Raw genomic sequence first — 19,308 nt, forward strand, 5'->3', positions numbered from 1 at the left:
GGCGTCATGAGATCACAACAGCTGAGCCCCCTTCATTATGGTGATCCCATGACACATCATTGCCCTTAGCTACGGGGGGGTCATTTAGTTAAAATCTATTTCCACATGGAAAATTTGAAGGAAATGCTTAGAAGTATAGGAAAAAGGGCAGGAAAGAAAGTCCTGAAGGCCAGAGGTGGCCTTATTACTTACTACATTGAAAGCTTCACCTATTAGCTGTGGTTGTCCACTGTTCTCAGTGTCCACACATACACATTTACACACAGGGAACACCTAAGGCAGCAGGTACTTTGGGCAGCAACACTCAAAGCAACGCTGGAATATACACTGCCTCAATACTGCATGATCTGTGTCACTAGAAGCCTCTCATTTAGGATGTTCTTTGGAAAGTATCACAATTATAAACTATGGGACAAATATAAGGAGTAATGGGAAGTTATATGAACCAGGCATGGATAAAGATGGTTACAAAAGTGAAATGCCAACTACCCTGACAAGCTGCAATATACCTTCAACTCTCCCTGCAGTTATTTCTCACGGAAAAAATCAATTAAAAACCTCAGGTTTAATTTGAAAATACCTTCAAACATTTATATCCTAATTGAAGAGGAACTTACTTTCTCTTAAATACCAGGTAAGTCAACATAATTGCATGGGTCTTAGCAGGCTCAGGGCCCCAGCAATTAGTTGAAGGGATCTTGAGTAAGACTGCAGGACCCTTCTAAGAAAATTGCCTTCAGTTTGACTGGCCCTAGTACCAGCAAATGCCAAACACTAAGTCTAAGATGAACCAGGTGAATTAACTCTGTGTTGAGTAGCCTAGTTATGCTCCCTCCTTTTGCCATTTGCTGTTCAAGTATGCCGATTTCCATTCCCTTGGCTAGACAAGTCTCTGGGCAGCAGCACATCGCTGCCTGCATGGCCACCTCTGTGGAAGTGGCAGGCACTGTTAGAGGTCCCCTGCTGAGCATCCCACTAAGCATCTCCATTTTTCCCATTCTTACTTTTGATCCTCAACTGCCTTTTTTAAAATTCATTGTCCTTTCTCGTTCTTTGCTTTGTCCTGGGATCATTTTCCTATACAGGATCTTCTGGCTTGGCTAGGGAGAGCTGATAGGAGTGGTAGAAGGGGAGAAGAAAGTTTCTGAAGAAGGTAAGGAACGGAGCAAAAGTCATCCCAATACAGCTGACCACAGACCATGCATGCAATTAGGAGAGTCCAGGGGTCTCCATGGGACTCATATCTTAATTAACATCTAATATTTGACTGATTTATTTGGTACAAATTAGGCACGGCTTAAAATCCACTTGCATAAGACAACCCAACAGACAGCCACTGAAGAGCTGCTCCAACACAACACACAGAATTGCTCCCAAAAGTGTAAATGCAGATAAAAGACAAGCAGCAAGTAGAGAGCAGGTGATTCCCTCCGCTGTCTGCAGTAGGAAGGGCAAGTCAGGCCCTTTCAGACACACCTCAAAGGCTGGTAACCACTTCCCCTGTGCCCAGTCACACAAGCCCAGCTCTCCTTCAGATTACAAGAGCCAGGACTCAGACAAAGCAACCCTTAATAAATACCAGATCACAAAACCTCCAAGCCTCACTCAACACAATCAATTGCACTTGCTGCTGCTTGCCAGGACCTACTGCCCATTAGACAAGGCCAGGGAATAAAGGCACTCCATCTAACACTTAGCTCCAAACCACCTGACTCAGTTGCAGCTCTTTCTACATTTCATTAGCAGGATCCAGTCTTTTAATTCCCTTTTGGGAAAACAGGAAGAGGACTAAGGATCTATGTGCTTGTTCCACAAGAAAAGAGTGAAGGAACAGTAGGGAGAGTTCTGGCTGCTGGTCAGTCTCCTTCCATTCAGTTGTAAGGAGGCAGGACATAGTTTGGGGTACCTGGGTAAGATTTCTAGAGAGGACAGAATGCTCCAGCATGAACTTAGCCCCTGAGGGACTGTCTGGGTGGCAAGAAGCCCAGAACCACCACCCATCCTGGCCCTGTTTTCCATTACCTCAGCCCACACACACTCCCTTCCACCCTCCTGCCAACCATGCTAGAGTCGTTCCTCTCCAAAGGCTGCAACAAGCTGAGCACAGGCAAAATATCAGAGCCCAGCACTCATCATACCACTTGGGCTCTGAGGCACCATTTTGGCAAGCTAGTTTCATTCACAGGAGCAAACAGAACCCTGAGACAGACCCCAGAGTGGCCACAAGCACTTTTCTTGAACACCCCAAGGAATAAGACACAGACCAAGACCTCCTGAAGCTGGAAAAGGGTGTTTTACTGCAGGACAGTATCCTTTTATCATCATCTCCTCTGAAACACTATGTCCAGAAACACCAGAGGCTTGGAGACAAAACAGATCCATGTGGAGCGGCTGTAGCTGCAGCCAACACTGTGCAGAGGACAGTGCAGCCACACACCCTGCATGATCCCACAGCCCTGCTCAGGTGAGCAGCCTCCCCCTTGTCCTGTGCAGGGGAACACCACCAGCTATCTATTCACCATAAGGAATGAAATGCTTATGGGATGAAAGCACAGAAAAAGCAAGGAACAGGAAAGGCAGCAGGGCGAGAAATTAATGGAGAAAGGAGAGGTCAAGGAACAGCCACTTGCAAAGGTATTTTATCATCCTGTAAAAGGAAGGTGAGTTGTTTTCCTATAGTAGAGAAAACTTGCATCTACATCAAATGCATTTGCCTGTGACCTCTTAAATAAGCCACCCTCAAGGACTACGACCACACAACCCTCAACATAGCTATCAGTATTACAGCTTTGTTGCAATCACGTATTACTACCATGATAAAAACATGTTTTAATTCTGCATTAAGCCAAGAACAGTAGTTCAATAAGGCACATTGTTATTTGGGATCTTCTCTTCAACAGGTATTTTAACATCTGAGCTTAAACTAACTTTTTTGAATTCAACCTTTGAGTCTCTGTTCAAAGAAGTGCAAGAACTAGCAGCTGCATGTGAATATCCTACAGGTTATGGCTGCAAAGCCCAGCAGTCCCACAGGAGTCATTGGATGGCCAGTCCCAACAGGAGAGAAGTGTTTGGAGCCATGACTGGCAGGAACAGGCAAGGTCTGTTCCTGGGAGGGATAGGGCAGGCCGCCATGCAGCCAGGAGCAGGGCAGACAGCCACACCGACCACTTTTCATAGCTAGAGCTGTAAGAACATAAACTGGCAGAAAACGAGTAAGCTAACCAGGACCAAGTTATCATTTTTATGCCATGATGCAGATGCCTCAAAAGACACTTCATGACACTTAATGGCAGCCTGACAAGAGATTTGACTTACTTTATACTCAGCTACAGCACAGGAATACATTTTCCTTTAGAACTGCCCATATGGGCTCCATCTTTACCCTGCAAACCCTGTGCTGAGAGTGGCTGTGCCCCACAGACCTGCTTTGGTCAGTGACCTATAAACAGACAACACCCTGTGCTATTCTTAAAAAACTTAATACTCAATATTTTATTGGCTAGATAACCTCTTACTGAAATTACTGTACAATTTTCACTTGTTTCAGCCGAAATTGAGGGCAATTTTGCTTAAATAAGCCTGTCTGTGCCATTAGCTCCATTTCACCAGGGAAATTTGCTCTCACTTGTGCATATGACATAATCTATTTACATAACCCCACTGAAACAGACATTTCAAACCCTTACACTGCCATTTCACATACTGCAGTTATATTCAAGCTTAAGTGAATCTTTGACACTAGTCTTGCACTGTGTTTCTCTACCATGCACTTTGCTTGGCTTTGTTTTTCCAAAAAGAAATATTTGCTTCTGGAGATTTGGTTTCCATCATGCCTAGAATCTCAACTATAGAAACAAAGATTTTTATAAGAGCAAACCTTAAATATTTCCAGTGATGATTTTACACACCAAATTACACATTCTGCTTCTATAACTACTTGGAAGAAAGAACATCCAGTAAAAAAACAAGAGACCCCAGGCCCAATTAGCACAACTGTTCCAGAACACCAACTGTGCAAGTCCTTCAAGTGGAAAAAAACCCCCAACCTGCTAAAGTCTGCTTTAATGGCTTTCCATCCTCAAAAAAGATTTTTCTGCTCTGGAAAACAGAAGCCAGTTGCATTAATTCTCACACATAGCAAGGATTAAATCAGTTTAATAGTTACCATACAACTGCTTATGTTTTAAGTATTCGTCTTCATACCATTACTGCAGTTACTACACATAGATAAGCATTCAAGCATTTGAAATGATACAGCATTTAGACAAGAGCATTGACGAGGAGTTCAGTGCCAGGCACGATATCTATGTTTTCCTTCCCCTTCATCTGAAGGAGCCCTTATACCTTGGCATTTCTACTTCATAGGACAACCAAGAATAGTCCAAAAACTTGTTTTAACTCCACCTTAGTAACATAGGCAATAATCAGAAAAGACCCAAGGAACTGAGACAGGACTACCTGCCCATCTGAGCTTTTGGGATTTGCTGGAGATTAGCTCCTCATCAGTCCCAGGAATTTATCCACTGGCATTGATCTTGCTCAGTGAGCTCTCTAGGCACACCCTACAGAATTCAAGCTAATTCTCTTCTCCACAAAACCCTCACAGGAGTCATATGTGAGACAACCTCAGAGACTGTAGACCCTCAGAAGAACAGCACAGCCAGCAATTCCCAAATCAAAAGTATTACATTTTACAAGTGGAGTCACAAGCCCTACCAACTCAGTTGTTAGAGAGAAACCATAAACCAAAGAGCAATGAAGCAGGTCAGAAACTGAGATGCAGGAAAGGCTGTTTTAGGCAATTATATAATTAGTGGTCACTTCCAGACAAGAATAAAGTCCCACTTACCACTTAAGTCTTCTCACCAATCATCTGCTCAGTAGCTGTAAAGCTCATGGAATTGGAGTGGTTGTTTTTAAAGTTGACAACATAAATGAGACTATCTGATGTGTACTGGGTAAAGAGAAGTAGCTAATACTTAGCAGTAGTTCCTATGAGAACTTTAAAGCTCTTATGTTCTGGGTTCAGTACGCAAACTACCCCCAACCCATAAAAAAGAAACGATAGTACTTTATTAAAATACTAAATTTTATTTTTTCCACATACATTTAGTCTCCCCACCATTTCCATTTGTCTGACCACCACTACCACCATGCCTTATCAAAACATTCCATACATACTTAAAATGAAGCTGAGGGTGGAGTCCCGTCTTTAAAAACTAAGCAGGCATTTTGGACAACACATTCTTGGCAAGGTAATCTGGATGACATTTATCAGACATGGTAGGGAAAGCTCTTTCAGCATTTGTAAAAAGGACAGCCAAATAATGGTTACAGAAATAAGACTGCAGATTTTAATGAACTGGTTAAACTGTTTTCTTTTCTTACAGAGTCTGTCTCCACTGCCAGAGAGCTTGAATGACCTGGAAGTGTACACAAGAAGTTAGAAATTGAAATCCATTTTTCTAATTATTTTCAGTCTACTATTGCCAGTTAACTCCAAAAAATATTGACATTAAATTAAAATTTAAAAAGCATTCGTTTCAGAGAAAACTCAAGTTCAAAGCAAGACCTTAGGCCCTTCTGCTAGAAGACTGTTATTCACTGTAAGTCACAATAGTAAGAATTCAGTGAAGGTAAGTGAGAGGATGGGTGTGGACCAGCTAGGCAAATATTGGCTGAACTCTGCCTACCCTGGCTAATGTCAGACCAACTCCAGTAGCTGAGGCTAACTGCTTTTAAATGTTCTTTCAAGAACCTATCAATTTGTCTATCAGACAAGTTTACTCTGAACCACTGAAGGAAGCAGGAAAGCATAAGGAATTCTGTCACTGGAAGAAAGTTTTGACTTACAGGAATCTTGATAGGGAAATCAAGACATTTTAGCCTAGTATATGTTGAATAATAACTAATTCAGAAACTTGCTTCCTGATACCACCTTTTGGCTTGCCCTCTTGCAAGAGTTCAGTTGACTTTGGGAGAAAGTTTAGTAAGAAAGCCATAATCTCAATCACAAAACAGCTCCCCCTCCCAGACACCCTCCCCAACAAAAGGCTGAACAGCAGACTGGCCTAGGTGGCCAAATTCAGCAGCAAGGAAAACCACAGCTCATTTCCTTGGCCAATATGGTGCCAAAAGGAAAATTCTGTGGGTTTAGTAAGCAAGAGATAATTTACCAACCATATAAAAGCTGGAAAAATGTAATAAAATATTAGCTTTCCCAACTTAGCCAACTAAACCCTTAAAACTGTTCCCATTTATTTAATTTGAAGTATTGTTTGTGGTTTGTAACCCTTTGAAACATACCAAGGCTTGTAAAGATTAAGAAGTGGAAAAGAATCCCCTAAGTCAGGTTATAAAAGTTTTTGGACTTTATCAAGTTCCAATAAATTCAGTTACCTTCTGGTCCTCCATCCTGAAGCAATTCTTAACATAGTTGGCAAATTTGGGCTCCAGCTTAGGAAGGGAAGAACCCTATTTTGAAAAAAGCAAGATTCAGCGTATGCAGGTCATTTAATTATTCCAGTAAATAACTCATTTATTAAAGCTTAAAACTCTTACAATACACATGGGATTTTACTGAATTCACCTTATAACATCCTGAACAAATCTGCTTTTAAACCATTTTCAAGACTTTTCTTCTCTGCAGTACCCAGGTATTACTCACAAGAGTGACTACACTAAAATGGCTGTACAAGCATCTTTGGTCATGCTCAAAAACTTAACAGCAAGCACTGACCACTTAAGATAACATTGTTTGTAGTCAACATTCATGCACTATTCAGACAAACTAGAACTAATTCTGTATTTATGGATTCTTACTACAGCTATCTTTTATTACTTTATTACTATATGATCTGTACTCTGATTTATTTATTACTTTATTACTATCCTACCACAGGTAGGTTTTTTATTGCAGCTCTCCAAAGCAAAAAAATTAACTGATCTCCCACCACCCTTTAAGACTCATTCTATTAGTTCTATCAATTTAAATAACCATTCTAGAGACATTTGCTTGTATTTTTGAAAAAGTCTTTGTACATACTCAAATGTACAAAGCAGATTCAGTAATTCATGGATCTAGGTTTACCTTCATGTCTTCTCCTATCTCCAGGCAAAATACAGCCCCACTATTTTAAGAGACATCAATTTACTTTCACATGCCTCATGAGTAATATTTTTCCCATTTTTCAGGTATCTGACTTGAAATATACCCAGCCAATTATGACAATACACTTAGCTGCTACTCAGCACATTGCAGAAGACAGCAATTTTATGTTCTAAGGAAAGAAAGCTCTGTTAGGAATACCTGAAACTGCAATACTGCGACCAAAAAGCTTGGATTTAGACAATGTCTTCTTACCCCTGGGTTCTGTCAAGTACAGATGCTTTTCTATTAACCTGTTGACATCTACTTACTACATAATACAGCAGCTCCACTCTAGCAGCTTTTTAAAAATCACTTCATATTTTATGAAATTCTTAATTTGCTGGCTGTCAGCCAGAAGTGCTGTTGTATGTGGCAACACACAACCCTTTTGCCTAAGGTATGTTCTAGCACCATCTTGGAATACATTAAATTAAGCTGCCTGCTATTGCTTCTACATATTTGTGCTTACACAGCATTTCCCAGTAAAAACTCTTCAGCAACAGGCTACTTGCCAGTTATCTGGTCTGCATGCTTCCCTCCACAGGGACATCTGTCTACCCTGAGCAGCTCAGCCACTTCTGCTTACGCTGCAGAAATAACACTAATCATGGCTCCTCTGAGTCATGTAAAAACCCACCCTAGCATCCCTAGATCCAAGAGGTTAGTTTGACCTAGTAGAATGATAGTATCTATCACTGTCAGGTTCATAATTTAGGGATATGCATTTCAATCCTGATCATAATCTGACTTTGGACACACTGCATTCACTCTATGCTGAAACACTTGCTGTCTTATTTTGCATTCCTGGGACAAAACTGCCTCAAAACATCAAGAATCTGAGAGGAAAATCATCCTAATTCTTTAAATTACTTGATTGCCAGTGTAAGGGGAAGAAGTTTATCATCTCAGACCAAACTAAAAAAATACCCCAAATTCTTCACAGAACCGACATCAGCGTAGTTTAGCCAAAAGTAAGTCTCCAGACAAGAATCTGGTTCAGTCACAAGCATACGATCTATAAGCATTCTCCTGAGCTAGTGAAGTAAAACCAGAACTCAATCTAGATGTCGAGTCCTCACTACCACCTATTCTGCAGTACATGTGTACTGAACTGCACCCCTAGCTAGCACACAGGTTTCCAAACTTGGCTACGGGGGAGAGAATTGCTATTACCTCCTACACGTTTACCCAACCAGCCTGTAACTAAAACACAAATTTTTATACTTAAATAGCAGCCAAGAAGAATACGCATATGCATAACCATGAAGTCCTAGTCAAAGCTGATAGCAAGCAATGCCTGAGTGACTGCTCTGTGACCTCCAGAAGATGAAGCATCCAATGAGGGGAGACTCAATTATCCCCAGATCTCCAGTTCAGAAAGCAAATGCTTTCAGGTCTTCAATGATTCACAAATGCATATCACAGGCACCTGTCTCCCCCTTCTGGAAGCTATAATGCCTTACAAGCATCCAGATATCCAAGTTGAATACTGCATTAAGACCAAGCAATTCCAAGGGTGTGAAGAACTCTGCTTTACTCTAGTTGCCTAAACTAAGATGTGTACACTAGTTAAGACAACTTAGAATAAGTATCACCCAAAGTGTGTTCTTTCTTTATTGTTTTGTTGTGGGGTGTTTTGGGATTTTTGTGGGGGTTTTTTGTGGTCACTAAGAAATACCAAATTACTAAACACCACTACTGGGGGAATACAAAAATAAACTAGGTGGTTTTGTTTCTCATTAGTACAGAGGCTTCTTCGTCCCAAACAAGTTCTCATTTCTCTAAGCTTCAACATCAACATACTCTGATAACAGCACAGCAATCAGTGACATGTAACCATTTCTTAAAAACACCTAATTCTTCTGATCTGTGGAAGTATAGAAGTAAGGCTGACAAACCCGAAGCTTCCAAAAACTCACCTTATCTACAGACGCCTGCATTTTTGCTTTGATCTCCTCTAACGACAGAGGGACTTTTGGTGTTTTTGGAGTTAGAGATTTATCCTTCTTGGAATCTGGAGTCTGAAAATTATTAATTTCATTAGGAACTTGCACATAAAGCTGGTTAGTATACAAGATCATGTTTTCTAAAAACAAGACTGTTAAAACCTACAAGAACTAGCTATTGCATAGATACTTCAGACAGTTTTCAAAAAAAAATCACAGAAGTTAAATTTGTGCTTCCAACACATTCCTCAGAGACAAGGAAAAGAACATTTAAGTTTGGAGTTACTACAGTTAGCATAGCTAGTATCTTAGACATTTGGACAGGTGCATACACAGCTTTCTCCCAACTGAAACGGAACTGAAAATAGCCCAAACATTCAGTGGTTTAGTTCACTCCATAACTGCAGCCAGATTAAGACATGCTTTAGAAGGTAGACAACTGCACTGCTTTTCAGATGCTATCCCCTGCCATCCATCCAATCCACACTAATTTTTGTATGAACCTTCCTTGCATGCATGTTTGAGTACATACAGCAAGGAAAAGCTGCATAAGGAAGCTTGACAACTACAAAGCAACTGAAGAAAACTGTTAGTTCTCAAATGGATCAGTTAAGCCAGACTTCCATATTAGCAGCAGCCCCCTGTTGTACTGCAGTGGCAACAGAGTGGGCACTCATCCCTTTGTAGAAGCAGCTACACAAAAAGAGAGTTGTATTTTAAACCATGGGATCACCGATACTCACACAGGACAGCATGTCTGATTTCACATCTTGGCTGTTACAGTTATATATTGATCACTGAAGAGTTTCACAGGGCAACATGAAGCAATGAAGAATATCCCCAGCATGCTTCATACTAAGATTCAAAAACCTAACTTAATGGTTAGTACATTATTTGAAGTTACCCTTAGGCAAGAGAAAACTAGGTTCCACAGTTTTACTCATTTGTCTTCACTCACTTTCGATTTAGATGCTGGTGTGGGCGGCTTAGAATCTTTTCCATTCTGCTTTGCCTTCTGCATATTTTTCCCTGAAGCCTCACGGACAGGCTGAAAAGAAAGCACTTAGGGTCATTTGCCATGAAAAACTGCTAGTAAATGTTAAGCTCATAAACATAATACTCAAGACTTAGTGACAAATACATGATATTTAAATCAAACAAAAACACGTTCTTATTGCCCATGCAACATTATCAATGTCCACTATTTAACCAAAAAGCATGCATGCCACAGGAACTCAAATGAAAAACTGTCAGTGCAACAAAATACATAACCAAGATCAAGTTTTGTTATGATGCCACACAACTACATGGGACCTCCACTACATTTTCCTTACATATTACCATGCAGACTTTTGGGGGCTGATATTGCATAAGACTAATTCTAGACGGCACTACAGTTCTGAGATCTGACTCAGTGCTACTTGGTTTTTTGTGGCTGTTTGTGTTTTGGGTTTTTTTTTTCTAATACAACCATTATCTCTTGTTTGGCATTTCATACAGAAATATCATCTGGGATGCACATGGGCAATACCACATGTATATTTAAGAACTGGATTCTTATATTCCTCTATAAACCACAGGACCATTTCGTTCAGCCACACTAAATTGATTATATGGCAGGAAATCTGCAGTTCAGGCCTTAAACTGTTCTGCACTATCACCTATCGAAATTCATTAGGACAGAGCAGCATATAGTGAAGTAAAACATTAAACGTTTGCTTCTAAACAGCAGGTATGTAAACAAATTCAAGCCAAAGCACCCAACTTTGAAAAAAATTACTACCTTTAACCTCCACAGTTGCTAAGTTGTCTTACAGTTTATTTTACCACCAGATGGCACTCAAGGGCTGATGTACTTTCACATTCAAGCATTTGGCTACCTAAAGTGAACTTGAACCTTTTCCAATGGGCTCACACATTTAGATTTTTTTCTTGAAAGTTAGGTTGCTAGAAAGACCTTTTTCACAGCATGCAGGACTAACTGAAATGGCAAAGCACAAGCCACATCTTTGAGCAGGATTTTGTTTGCTGCCCAATGGCCACATACAACATCATACCAGTCTGACAACTGCGCACATGCACACTGTTAAGAACCCAGCCACCCCTCTGCAGCAACATAAATAAAATATGGATTGGACATACATTCACACTGAAGTGTTATAATGTTCTATTAGAATTTCTTTATACAGACCAAGCTAAATCAAGAGCATCCCATTCACACATTCCAAATAGCTGTGCTTAAACTCATTGGTTTAAGGGACTATGTGCCCAATTACTGTCAGCCCTTGTATTAGTATCTAGTCCATTATGAAACAGAACACTGTGCAAAGAAGAGGACACTTCAATTAGCTTCTGCATTACAATAAATGCAGAGTTCAAACCTTAACAGCTATCTCATTTATGCAAGCACAGCTCACACACAAACTTCTGCTTTAGGGGTCTTCATATGAATCCTCAAAGACTCAAAATCAGGACAGTTAACTAGCACCTATTAGTACATTAAGGGGTGTTAGCACTTGCTCCCCCTGTCTGAATAAACTTAGCTGCAGATATTAAGTCCACCTGGTGTTATCACTCCAAGTTCATTGAACAGGCTGTTTAACCCTTGATGGGTGAAGAGGGTCACAATGTGCATATGTGCCACTTACTTTCTTCATTGGTGTTTTCATTTCTTCCTCATCATCCTCTAAGTCATCCTCATCACTACAATTAGAAAGGTAGTCACCATAACAAGATTCATACCCACAGCTTTTAACACATCAGAAATTAGTCTTCCCTCTCCACTCCCACCCCAGATTTTTTTTCATGAAGGTAGCAAGTAATCATCAAGTCTACCTTATACCTTCTTTTAACACATGGCAAGGTGTTAGGCCAAATAATCCGCTGTTAAAAACAGTTAAATGCATTCCTTTCTGTTTTAATACTGAAGGCACAAATCTTAGGACTTCCACTACTACTAAAGATACTCTAAATTTATAAGCTAATTAATTACATAAAACCAAGTTTTATAACCCTGTATAACATATTTGAATAACACTAACTTAGATTGCATTGTGAGATAAACTTTGAGGTAATTCTGTGTTTTTTGTAGCCAAGAAAAAAGTAGCTTGCTCACTTAAAATCCAGTTATGTCACACAATTCATATTCTGAAACAGTTAACCCTGTATTTCAAAATACATTATCAAAGCAAGAATACATACTCATCATCATCCTCCTCATCTTCATCATCATCCTCATCATCTTCTGATAATTTTGCCTTTTTCTTAAAAAAGATCAAGTATGTGAAGTGTAAATACCATTTTGACTTAAACAGCAACCTTGACCCAAAACAATTTGTGGCATAATTACAAGACCATCTTCCATCAATTTCACTAAAAATCAACAAGTTACAGCTGACAAGTCAAAAGCTACTGACAAATATACAGCCTGATCTAAGCACACAAACCTTTTCTTCTACACTACAGAGCTTCGATCAGCATTTAAACTCTTGCAGTACGCTGATTTTTACACTAGAATCTGCACAAACTCTGCAGACAGGTGCAGACTCCACAAAGCAGTCTTCATATTAAACCCTCCAGCAAAATTTTGGAAACTCTGTACTTAACTACACTTCCGTTATTTAGTATTTGTCAAGATCCATATACAAAACAATCCTTCCCCACAGATGTCAATAAACCACATACTAAGTAAATCGTAGCAAGCCATCTAACACCTTACTCCTAGAGGCAGGGTTAATAGAAAATTCAAAAGAAAATTCTGCAGACAATCTGATTGTAAGTATATATACCTGTGGTGTTTTAGCTCCTCCTCCACTTGCTGGTCTCTTTGTTGAAGTGTTCACAATTTTTGTATCATCTTCCTCATCATCTGATTCTGGTTCTTCCTCTAATGCTGATAAAATGATGGCAATATGTAAAAACCCACCTCATTTAACAATAGCTAAAACAAGACTGCTAGTAAGAAACAAACAGAAGAATATCAGCCACAACTAAATAGGCATGATCTTACTGAGGTGCTGAGCTGATAGAGGAAGCTTCCCACCAGCAAGCTAACACTGAGGTCAGCAACTTTTCCAGCTGACTGCATGCAGATACTACTACACTGAAATACAAAACGGGTGTATACCAACCATACACTGCCTTCTGTGCCATACACAGAAGGCATATAGTTAAGAATACAATTCTCTCCAGTTCTAAGGAGACACATTCAAGAGACCTTCTAGAGAGAAAGATCAGTTTCAAAGAATTTTACAAAGGAGAAGGCTGGTCCTAGCTTAGGGTGAGTATGCACTAAAAACTATTTCATGGGCAGTCTTTCTCACTCTCAACTGGTAAGCAAAAAGCTCACAGCTTTCTGCTGTGAGACGCTAATACCACCAGGAACCATCACCCATTTTTAAGGGGAGAAATTAGAACTAAAATTGCAAGGCTGACACACAACCCTTACGCATACAAAGCAAGAGGCAAGAAAAGGTATGCAAGCATTTCTCTGAAGTCCTTTGTCCTCCAGTTACCTCATGCTTCTGAGGACAGTGAATTGAAGTTTCAGAGGGCCAGTATCAGACAAACTACTGCTTCAGATACCAGACACATCACTCAAGTTCTGTTGGTGCTGACAACAGCACAGTCAAAGATCAGTAACTAGAGTAACACATACCTACGAGATGTTGACCGCTGACGTAAACGGGCCCTGAACCACATTTCAACCTCAAGACCACTGGTGGTGTGATCTCAAAGCCACCTAATGAAACCTAAGGAAAAAAGCATTGTTATTTATTCAAATATTAAAGGCAGTGTATGCTTAAACAGACAATTCATGCAAATGAAACGAAGAGCTCCAATATCTATAGACTCCAAGGCTAATACAGTTACTCCAAGTTTCCATTTGTGAATTCAGGGTCAGTAGGCCACAACAGGGTTCACTACACTCATTGCTTATCATAATTAAAGCACACTTCTCAATGCCAGACTAATCCACATTTGCTTCTACTCATCTTGGCAGCAATGTCAATTTGAACATTTTTCCATCACACCTACCCCCAGCATTCTGCAGCTCCACTTGTACAACATGTGCAACACTGCTTCAAAATTACATTCCAGATTGCAGGAATGACAAGCAGGGTGCCCTTAAATAAAGGGTAGCAGTCACCTTTTGAATCTCTCAAAGAACTTGGGACCTACAGAAAAACTAGATTTTTCTCATCCCAGGCTCAAAGAAAGCAACACAGGCTATAGATGCATCTGCTTGCAAACATGTACATTTGTATACATAGAAATGTCATGCATAATTACTATAAATTCTGTAAAAAAGCATAATTTGAACAAAAATCCATCATCTCCAGATGACTAGAGTAAGTCCACTAGGCACAAAAAATATATTACTATTTACCTTGCATTACTATACATGCTAAAACTGACACTTGTCTGAACCCACTAACCACTGTAGTTTCACTAAACTTCACTAAACCCTTTTTTAACTTGTCTTTCTCACCTAAGGCGCAATTTGTAGATTTGTCCAAGTTCCTGTACTTACCGTAGGCTGCACTGACATTTTCAGAGATGCCAGTACTACTTTAATAGGGTTGCCTTCATAGTCCAATGCTTCTGCTTCTACCACATGTAATTCATCTTTGGCTCCAGCCCCTAAAGTAACCTGTGAAGGAAAGAGTGCACATTCTAAGAATCTTTCCAAATATTCTGAGTTATTTTGAACTCACTGTTCTCTATCTTTCTCTATCTCTTAAGACTGAAGTTCATTCTTCTGACTGCCAATGACTCAGTTGCACTCCTTCCCAAGCCAATAGCCTCTCTCCCCGTAACACTGGCACTTGCAAGGTACAAGCCAAGGCATGTGTTTTGACAAGAGTGAAAAGGAGACCTTTTGCTATACTGGACCATTGCATTGAAATGGGTCAGTGACAAGTCCAGTCAGCACTGAAGCTGGCCCAAGGGAAGAAGTACAAACACATATCAAAAGGAAGGGAAACAACTGCTATCACTACTCCAGAATCACAGCCTTTATCCTCTCCCTTCCCACCATGTTTCATCTGCCAACTGCTTAACTATCACTTACACCACACACTTTTTGCTCAGTTGACATTCAGTGAGGAGTTAAGTCTTAACTGCTCAGTTCAGTACTGTCATTTATGCATATGCCTTCTGCACTAATTCACCAAGGACTGAGAGCTGCTGTCCCAGAGCATTTCAAGACTCAAGTGCCAGGATTCCTTACACCACGTGCAAGTCTGGCACTTTCTGAAGATTCAAAAACCATAGCTGCAGGGAGGCAAATGAGAGACTAGACAGGGGACAGGCCTGAAATTCCAGTTCTCTGAACCTCTGGCATCTGAGTCAGGATTACACATCAGGGATGTGAAAACCAGGAATCCCTGAAGTACTACAATTATTCCTGGGACAAGTGAACAAGGCTCTCTTGTTTCCTTTCCCAATGCCCATGAAAAGAAAGCTTTCCACCCTCCATGGAAGATGTGGGCGTAAACACTTCAGGCAGAGGCATACCATTCAAACTGCCATTCTCCAAGAGCTGAGTTTTAGGCACGCTATAATGACCCAGACTAGATATATCAGACTGAAGGCTGAGAAACAGGATACAGAATTCACTACTACTGGCAAGTTTTGTTAATGTAAATCTGAAGATGTTAAATTGCTGCTCTGATCTCACTTCTCAAATGGGTTAGCAACAACACATTATCATTCAGCTGGTGGGACTACCCAACAGGCCAAGAATTTAAGAGCATACCTCCACCCCAGTTACTCCTGTCATTTGCATCTGTTCAAGCAATACTATAGCACTTACTATAAATTTATTTACTGAGTGTCTGGCAAATATCCATTCATGCGCTTTCATTTCTACACTGAAGGTATGCATGCTGGCAAATAGATAATGAAACAGTGACCACCCCTCTATGTTCTCAGCTATCATTACTAAGACACCTACAGAAACCTTCATGCCACTTTTTACCTCTACATCAACCTCTCTTCCATTTCTTACCCTTTTTTCTCCCCACTTCTTTCTGTACCTCATACCCAAGTCCATCACCACATTTTCATCTTAACTGACACATGTGAGTCAACCTTTATACATCTACTCGTTTTATCAGGTGCACAGATCAGTCACCAGGTATTTGCTGCCTTCACACATCCTTCATCAACTCCTTCCTCTGCTTGCCAAGGCATTTGCTGTTCATGGCTATGTCTAAGATCTTCCAAGCCTCTTAGACATTTCTGGTTTGTCAGTTATTTCAACCCCCATTTCTCCTGTATAGCATCTTTTTTCTTTAAAAATATAGGTTGTTGAATTAAGACTTTTTCCCCACAACCCTAAAAACTAAGTACTGGGATGCATTCAATGTGCTTCATCACCCATGAAGAGTGTGCAGCATCAGAAGACATTCTACAGGTAACTTTCCAAGAAGAGGCTCTCTGGATAAAGCATATAACTCAAGTTATCACTCAGAGATTAAGTTCATCTGCATGGCAAAACATTCAGATATGAGAACTATCTGTATGAACTTGTCCTATACGTAGTTTACTGTTATATTCTTCTCTCAAAAGAAATTCTAATTAAGAACAAATTAGCCATTGTCAAGCCCAGGCTGCAATTTTCACAAAGTGCAAGCCCTGAAGACACATGACTCTCAAAACTGTAATGCCTATATTAAAGTGTTGTAAGTATCACTCTGAATAAGTTGGGAGAGCATTATTATGCAAGTCTCCCACAGGAAGCAATTTTGCTGTAAGTAACAACCCACAAATTTAAGGCTCAATTTCATTTCCAAGTACCATCAACATATCTCTTGGATTTCAAGTAAAAACTGGTTATCAACCATAAAGTAGAGAGATAGTACATTTCAATTCCTTGTCTGTGAAGTTGTGGCATATTATCTTTCTGCTAACCAGAAGTAACATGCTCAGCCCAGAACAAAGGTCTTGAAATAGTGTCTTGCTTGTGTGGCAGCAGAAAGATCTAAGGACACATCTAAGAACTCTCAGTGTACAGTTCATGATTTCCAGGAGTATCCTCGTCAGTGAGGAGTCTCTTAGATGAATTACCTGAATCAGAGACAGTGCTCCCAGATACATCCTTACAGAGGAAAGCACTAATGCAAATAAATCAAAACATAACCCCTCAATACACACAATTTCAACGTGGTTATTAGCTGCTTATGGAAAAAAAAAAGGACTGAAAACATGTTTGTGGAATATATGGAAAAGATTTCCAAAATAAGGGTTCTAATAAAGTCTACTAAAATGTGCCCATCCATGATTTGTATAAATCTATCCTCCCTCTGTGCTCCTGCAGCATCTGAGCTATTGCGTCAGAGATGTCAGAAGGTATGTTCCGGCCTTTAACTGTTTACTATACATTAATTAACCTACTGAGACTTAATATTTCAACTTTTGCAGCTTTGCATTGGTTGCTGTAAAGGACAATGCACTACTGGAGATTTTAAACTTTCTTTTTTTCAACATAGCAAATACTTCAAGTGACAAGGTACATTCCACTCCAACAGTATCTTATTATTTAAGAGATTCACACACTACTAAAATAGAAAAGGTTCAAGGAAATAAATTTAAGCATTAAAAACTCACTTCTCACAACATCGCACACCACTGATTAGAAATAAAAAACTAACAATACTTGCCGTTCTCAAAGACAACTGATGTTCATTTTCTTCATCATCTACTTTGAACTGATACTCCTTATCTGCTTTAAGCTCGCAGCCTGTGAAAAGACCATTTACTTGTAAGCATACCGATCTACTTAGAGGCAGGCATTCGCTAACCACTGATTATTTTGAAATTTACTGCTCCAAGGCCCCGAGCTTGCAGCGAAACCCAACGGCGCTGCAGGCAGACGAGACACACGTGGGGTGGGGAAAACCCCACGCGAGGCCGCGGCGCGCGGGCCGCCGACCGCGCAGCTCCCGCTCGGGCCCCCAGCCCCAAGCCCCGCCCGGCCTCCCCCGCGCTGCCCAGGGGACGCCGCCTCCCGGCACGCGGTGTAGGGGGCTCCCCCGTGGCCTGCGGTGAGCGAGGCCCCGCCGCCCCCCCCCCCACGTGCTCCACCTCCCGCCGCGCTGCCACGTGCTCTGCGGCCACCCGCTGCCTCGTGCTCCGACCGAGGAACGGGTGGGGAACAAATGCGGCCTGGGCCGGGCCGCACCGCCGCCACGTGGGAGCAATGCGCCACGTGGGGCTCGCGCCGGGTAACGGCCGCGGGCGCCGCGCGCCACCTGCCCCAACAAGCCCCCTCCCCCCCCGTCTGTCACCCCTCCCCGCCCCACCGAAGCGCGGCGCGAGGCCTACACGAGGCCGCAGTCCCCCATCTGCCTCGGGCCGCCTCCCGCTCGGCACCGCGGCTTGAGGGAGCGGAACGACGAGGCCAGCGGGCGCCGAGCTGTTACCGAAAAGGAAGGTCTGTGGACGCAGGGGACCCATGCTCTCCATATCCATGGCGCTATCCTCCATCTTCTCGGCCTACGGGTGGCGCGGAACGGGATGCAGCACCGGGTGATATGCAGCGCGGCGGGCAGACGCGCACTAAAGGAAGGCCTGTGCCCGCCCACTCCCAGAAATAGCCCGCGCGCTCTCGCGAGACTCGCGCCCCGGCCGCGCCCCCTCAGCCCGCCGCTCCGCCTCTGCGCACGCGCCGCCCCGCCCCTCCGCCGCGCGAGCTCACGCGGGGTGGGGGTCGTGAGGGCCGCCCTGGTGCGCGCGGGGGGCGGGGGGGTGGCCCTCACAAAATGGAGGCGCTAGGCGCTGCTCACTCGCAGTCACCGCTGAAGCTGCGGGCCCGTAGGACTGGGCAGGACCGCGCCACCCGCCCGCTGGTGGCTGGTCGGTCCCTCATGCGTGGGGCTGGCACAGTTCGCCAGCACGGCCGGCGGGGAGAGGGCAGCCAGCGCCGCCCGGGCAGGTGCCCGCTTGCCGCCGTAACCTGAAGGGACGGGCCGGGCGGTGGCGTGAAATGGCTGTCGCGGGAAGGGCCTGATGCCGGAGGGGCCAAGCTGCCCGCGCCCCTCGGGTGCCTCCCCCGGCCGGCTGGCTTGCTGCACCGTGCGAGCGAGGGCGAGCCGCCCTGCCTGGCGGTGAGCCGGGCAGGCTGCCCTGCGAGGCAGCCCCCCTCGGGAAGCCCTGCGCCCAGCACACCCGGCGGATCCCAGGTGCTCCGTCTCGTCCTGCGCG

The 19,308-nt window shown here is 42.5% G+C and overlaps 1 protein-coding gene across 2 annotated transcripts; it reads right to left on the bottom strand.

The window, feature by feature from the left end:
* Positions 1-5,071: 5,071 nt before the first annotated feature.
* On the bottom strand, positions 5,072-18,682 carry NPM1 (nucleophosmin 1). Of its 2 annotated transcripts, none has more exons than XM_064458902.1 (11): positions 18,528-18,682; positions 17,766-17,845; positions 14,633-14,752; positions 13,757-13,850; positions 12,888-12,991; positions 12,301-12,362; positions 11,748-11,799; positions 10,058-10,147; positions 9,073-9,174; positions 6,403-6,477; positions 5,072-5,426 (listed from the first exon to the last, which is right to left on the bottom strand). In XM_064458902.1, the coding sequence occupies exons 1-11, from the start codon at positions 18,589-18,591 to the stop codon at positions 5,388-5,390; spliced, it is 882 nt and encodes a 293-aa protein (XP_064314972.1). In that variant the 5' UTR covers positions 18,592-18,682; the 3' UTR covers positions 5,072-5,387. The 2 variants fall into 2 exon arrangements, with proteins under 2 accessions (XP_064314972.1, XP_064314971.1); XM_064458901.1 differs by having other exon boundaries at positions 11,748-11,802.
* Between the last annotated feature and the right edge of the window lie 626 nt (positions 18,683-19,308).

The sequence above is a fragment of the Phalacrocorax carbo genome, chromosome 8 (assembly GCF_963921805.1).
Source record: "Phalacrocorax carbo chromosome 8, bPhaCar2.1, whole genome shotgun sequence".
Lineage (NCBI taxonomy): Eukaryota > Metazoa > Chordata > Aves > Suliformes > Phalacrocoracidae > Phalacrocorax > Phalacrocorax carbo.

Coding starts and splice junctions, on each gene's coding strand:
- NPM1 (XM_064458901.1), bottom strand. CDS start 18,591: ATGGAGGATAGCGCCATGGATATGGAGAGCATGGGTCCCCTGCGTCCA. Junction 12,363..12,887: donor GAGGAGCTAAAACACCACAG/GTATATATACTT, acceptor ATCTTTTTTAAG/AAAAAGGCAAAATTATCAGA. Junction 5,427..6,402: donor TCAGGATGGAGGACCAGAAG/GTAACTGAATTT, acceptor GTACACTTCCAG/GTCATTCAAGCTCTCTGGCA.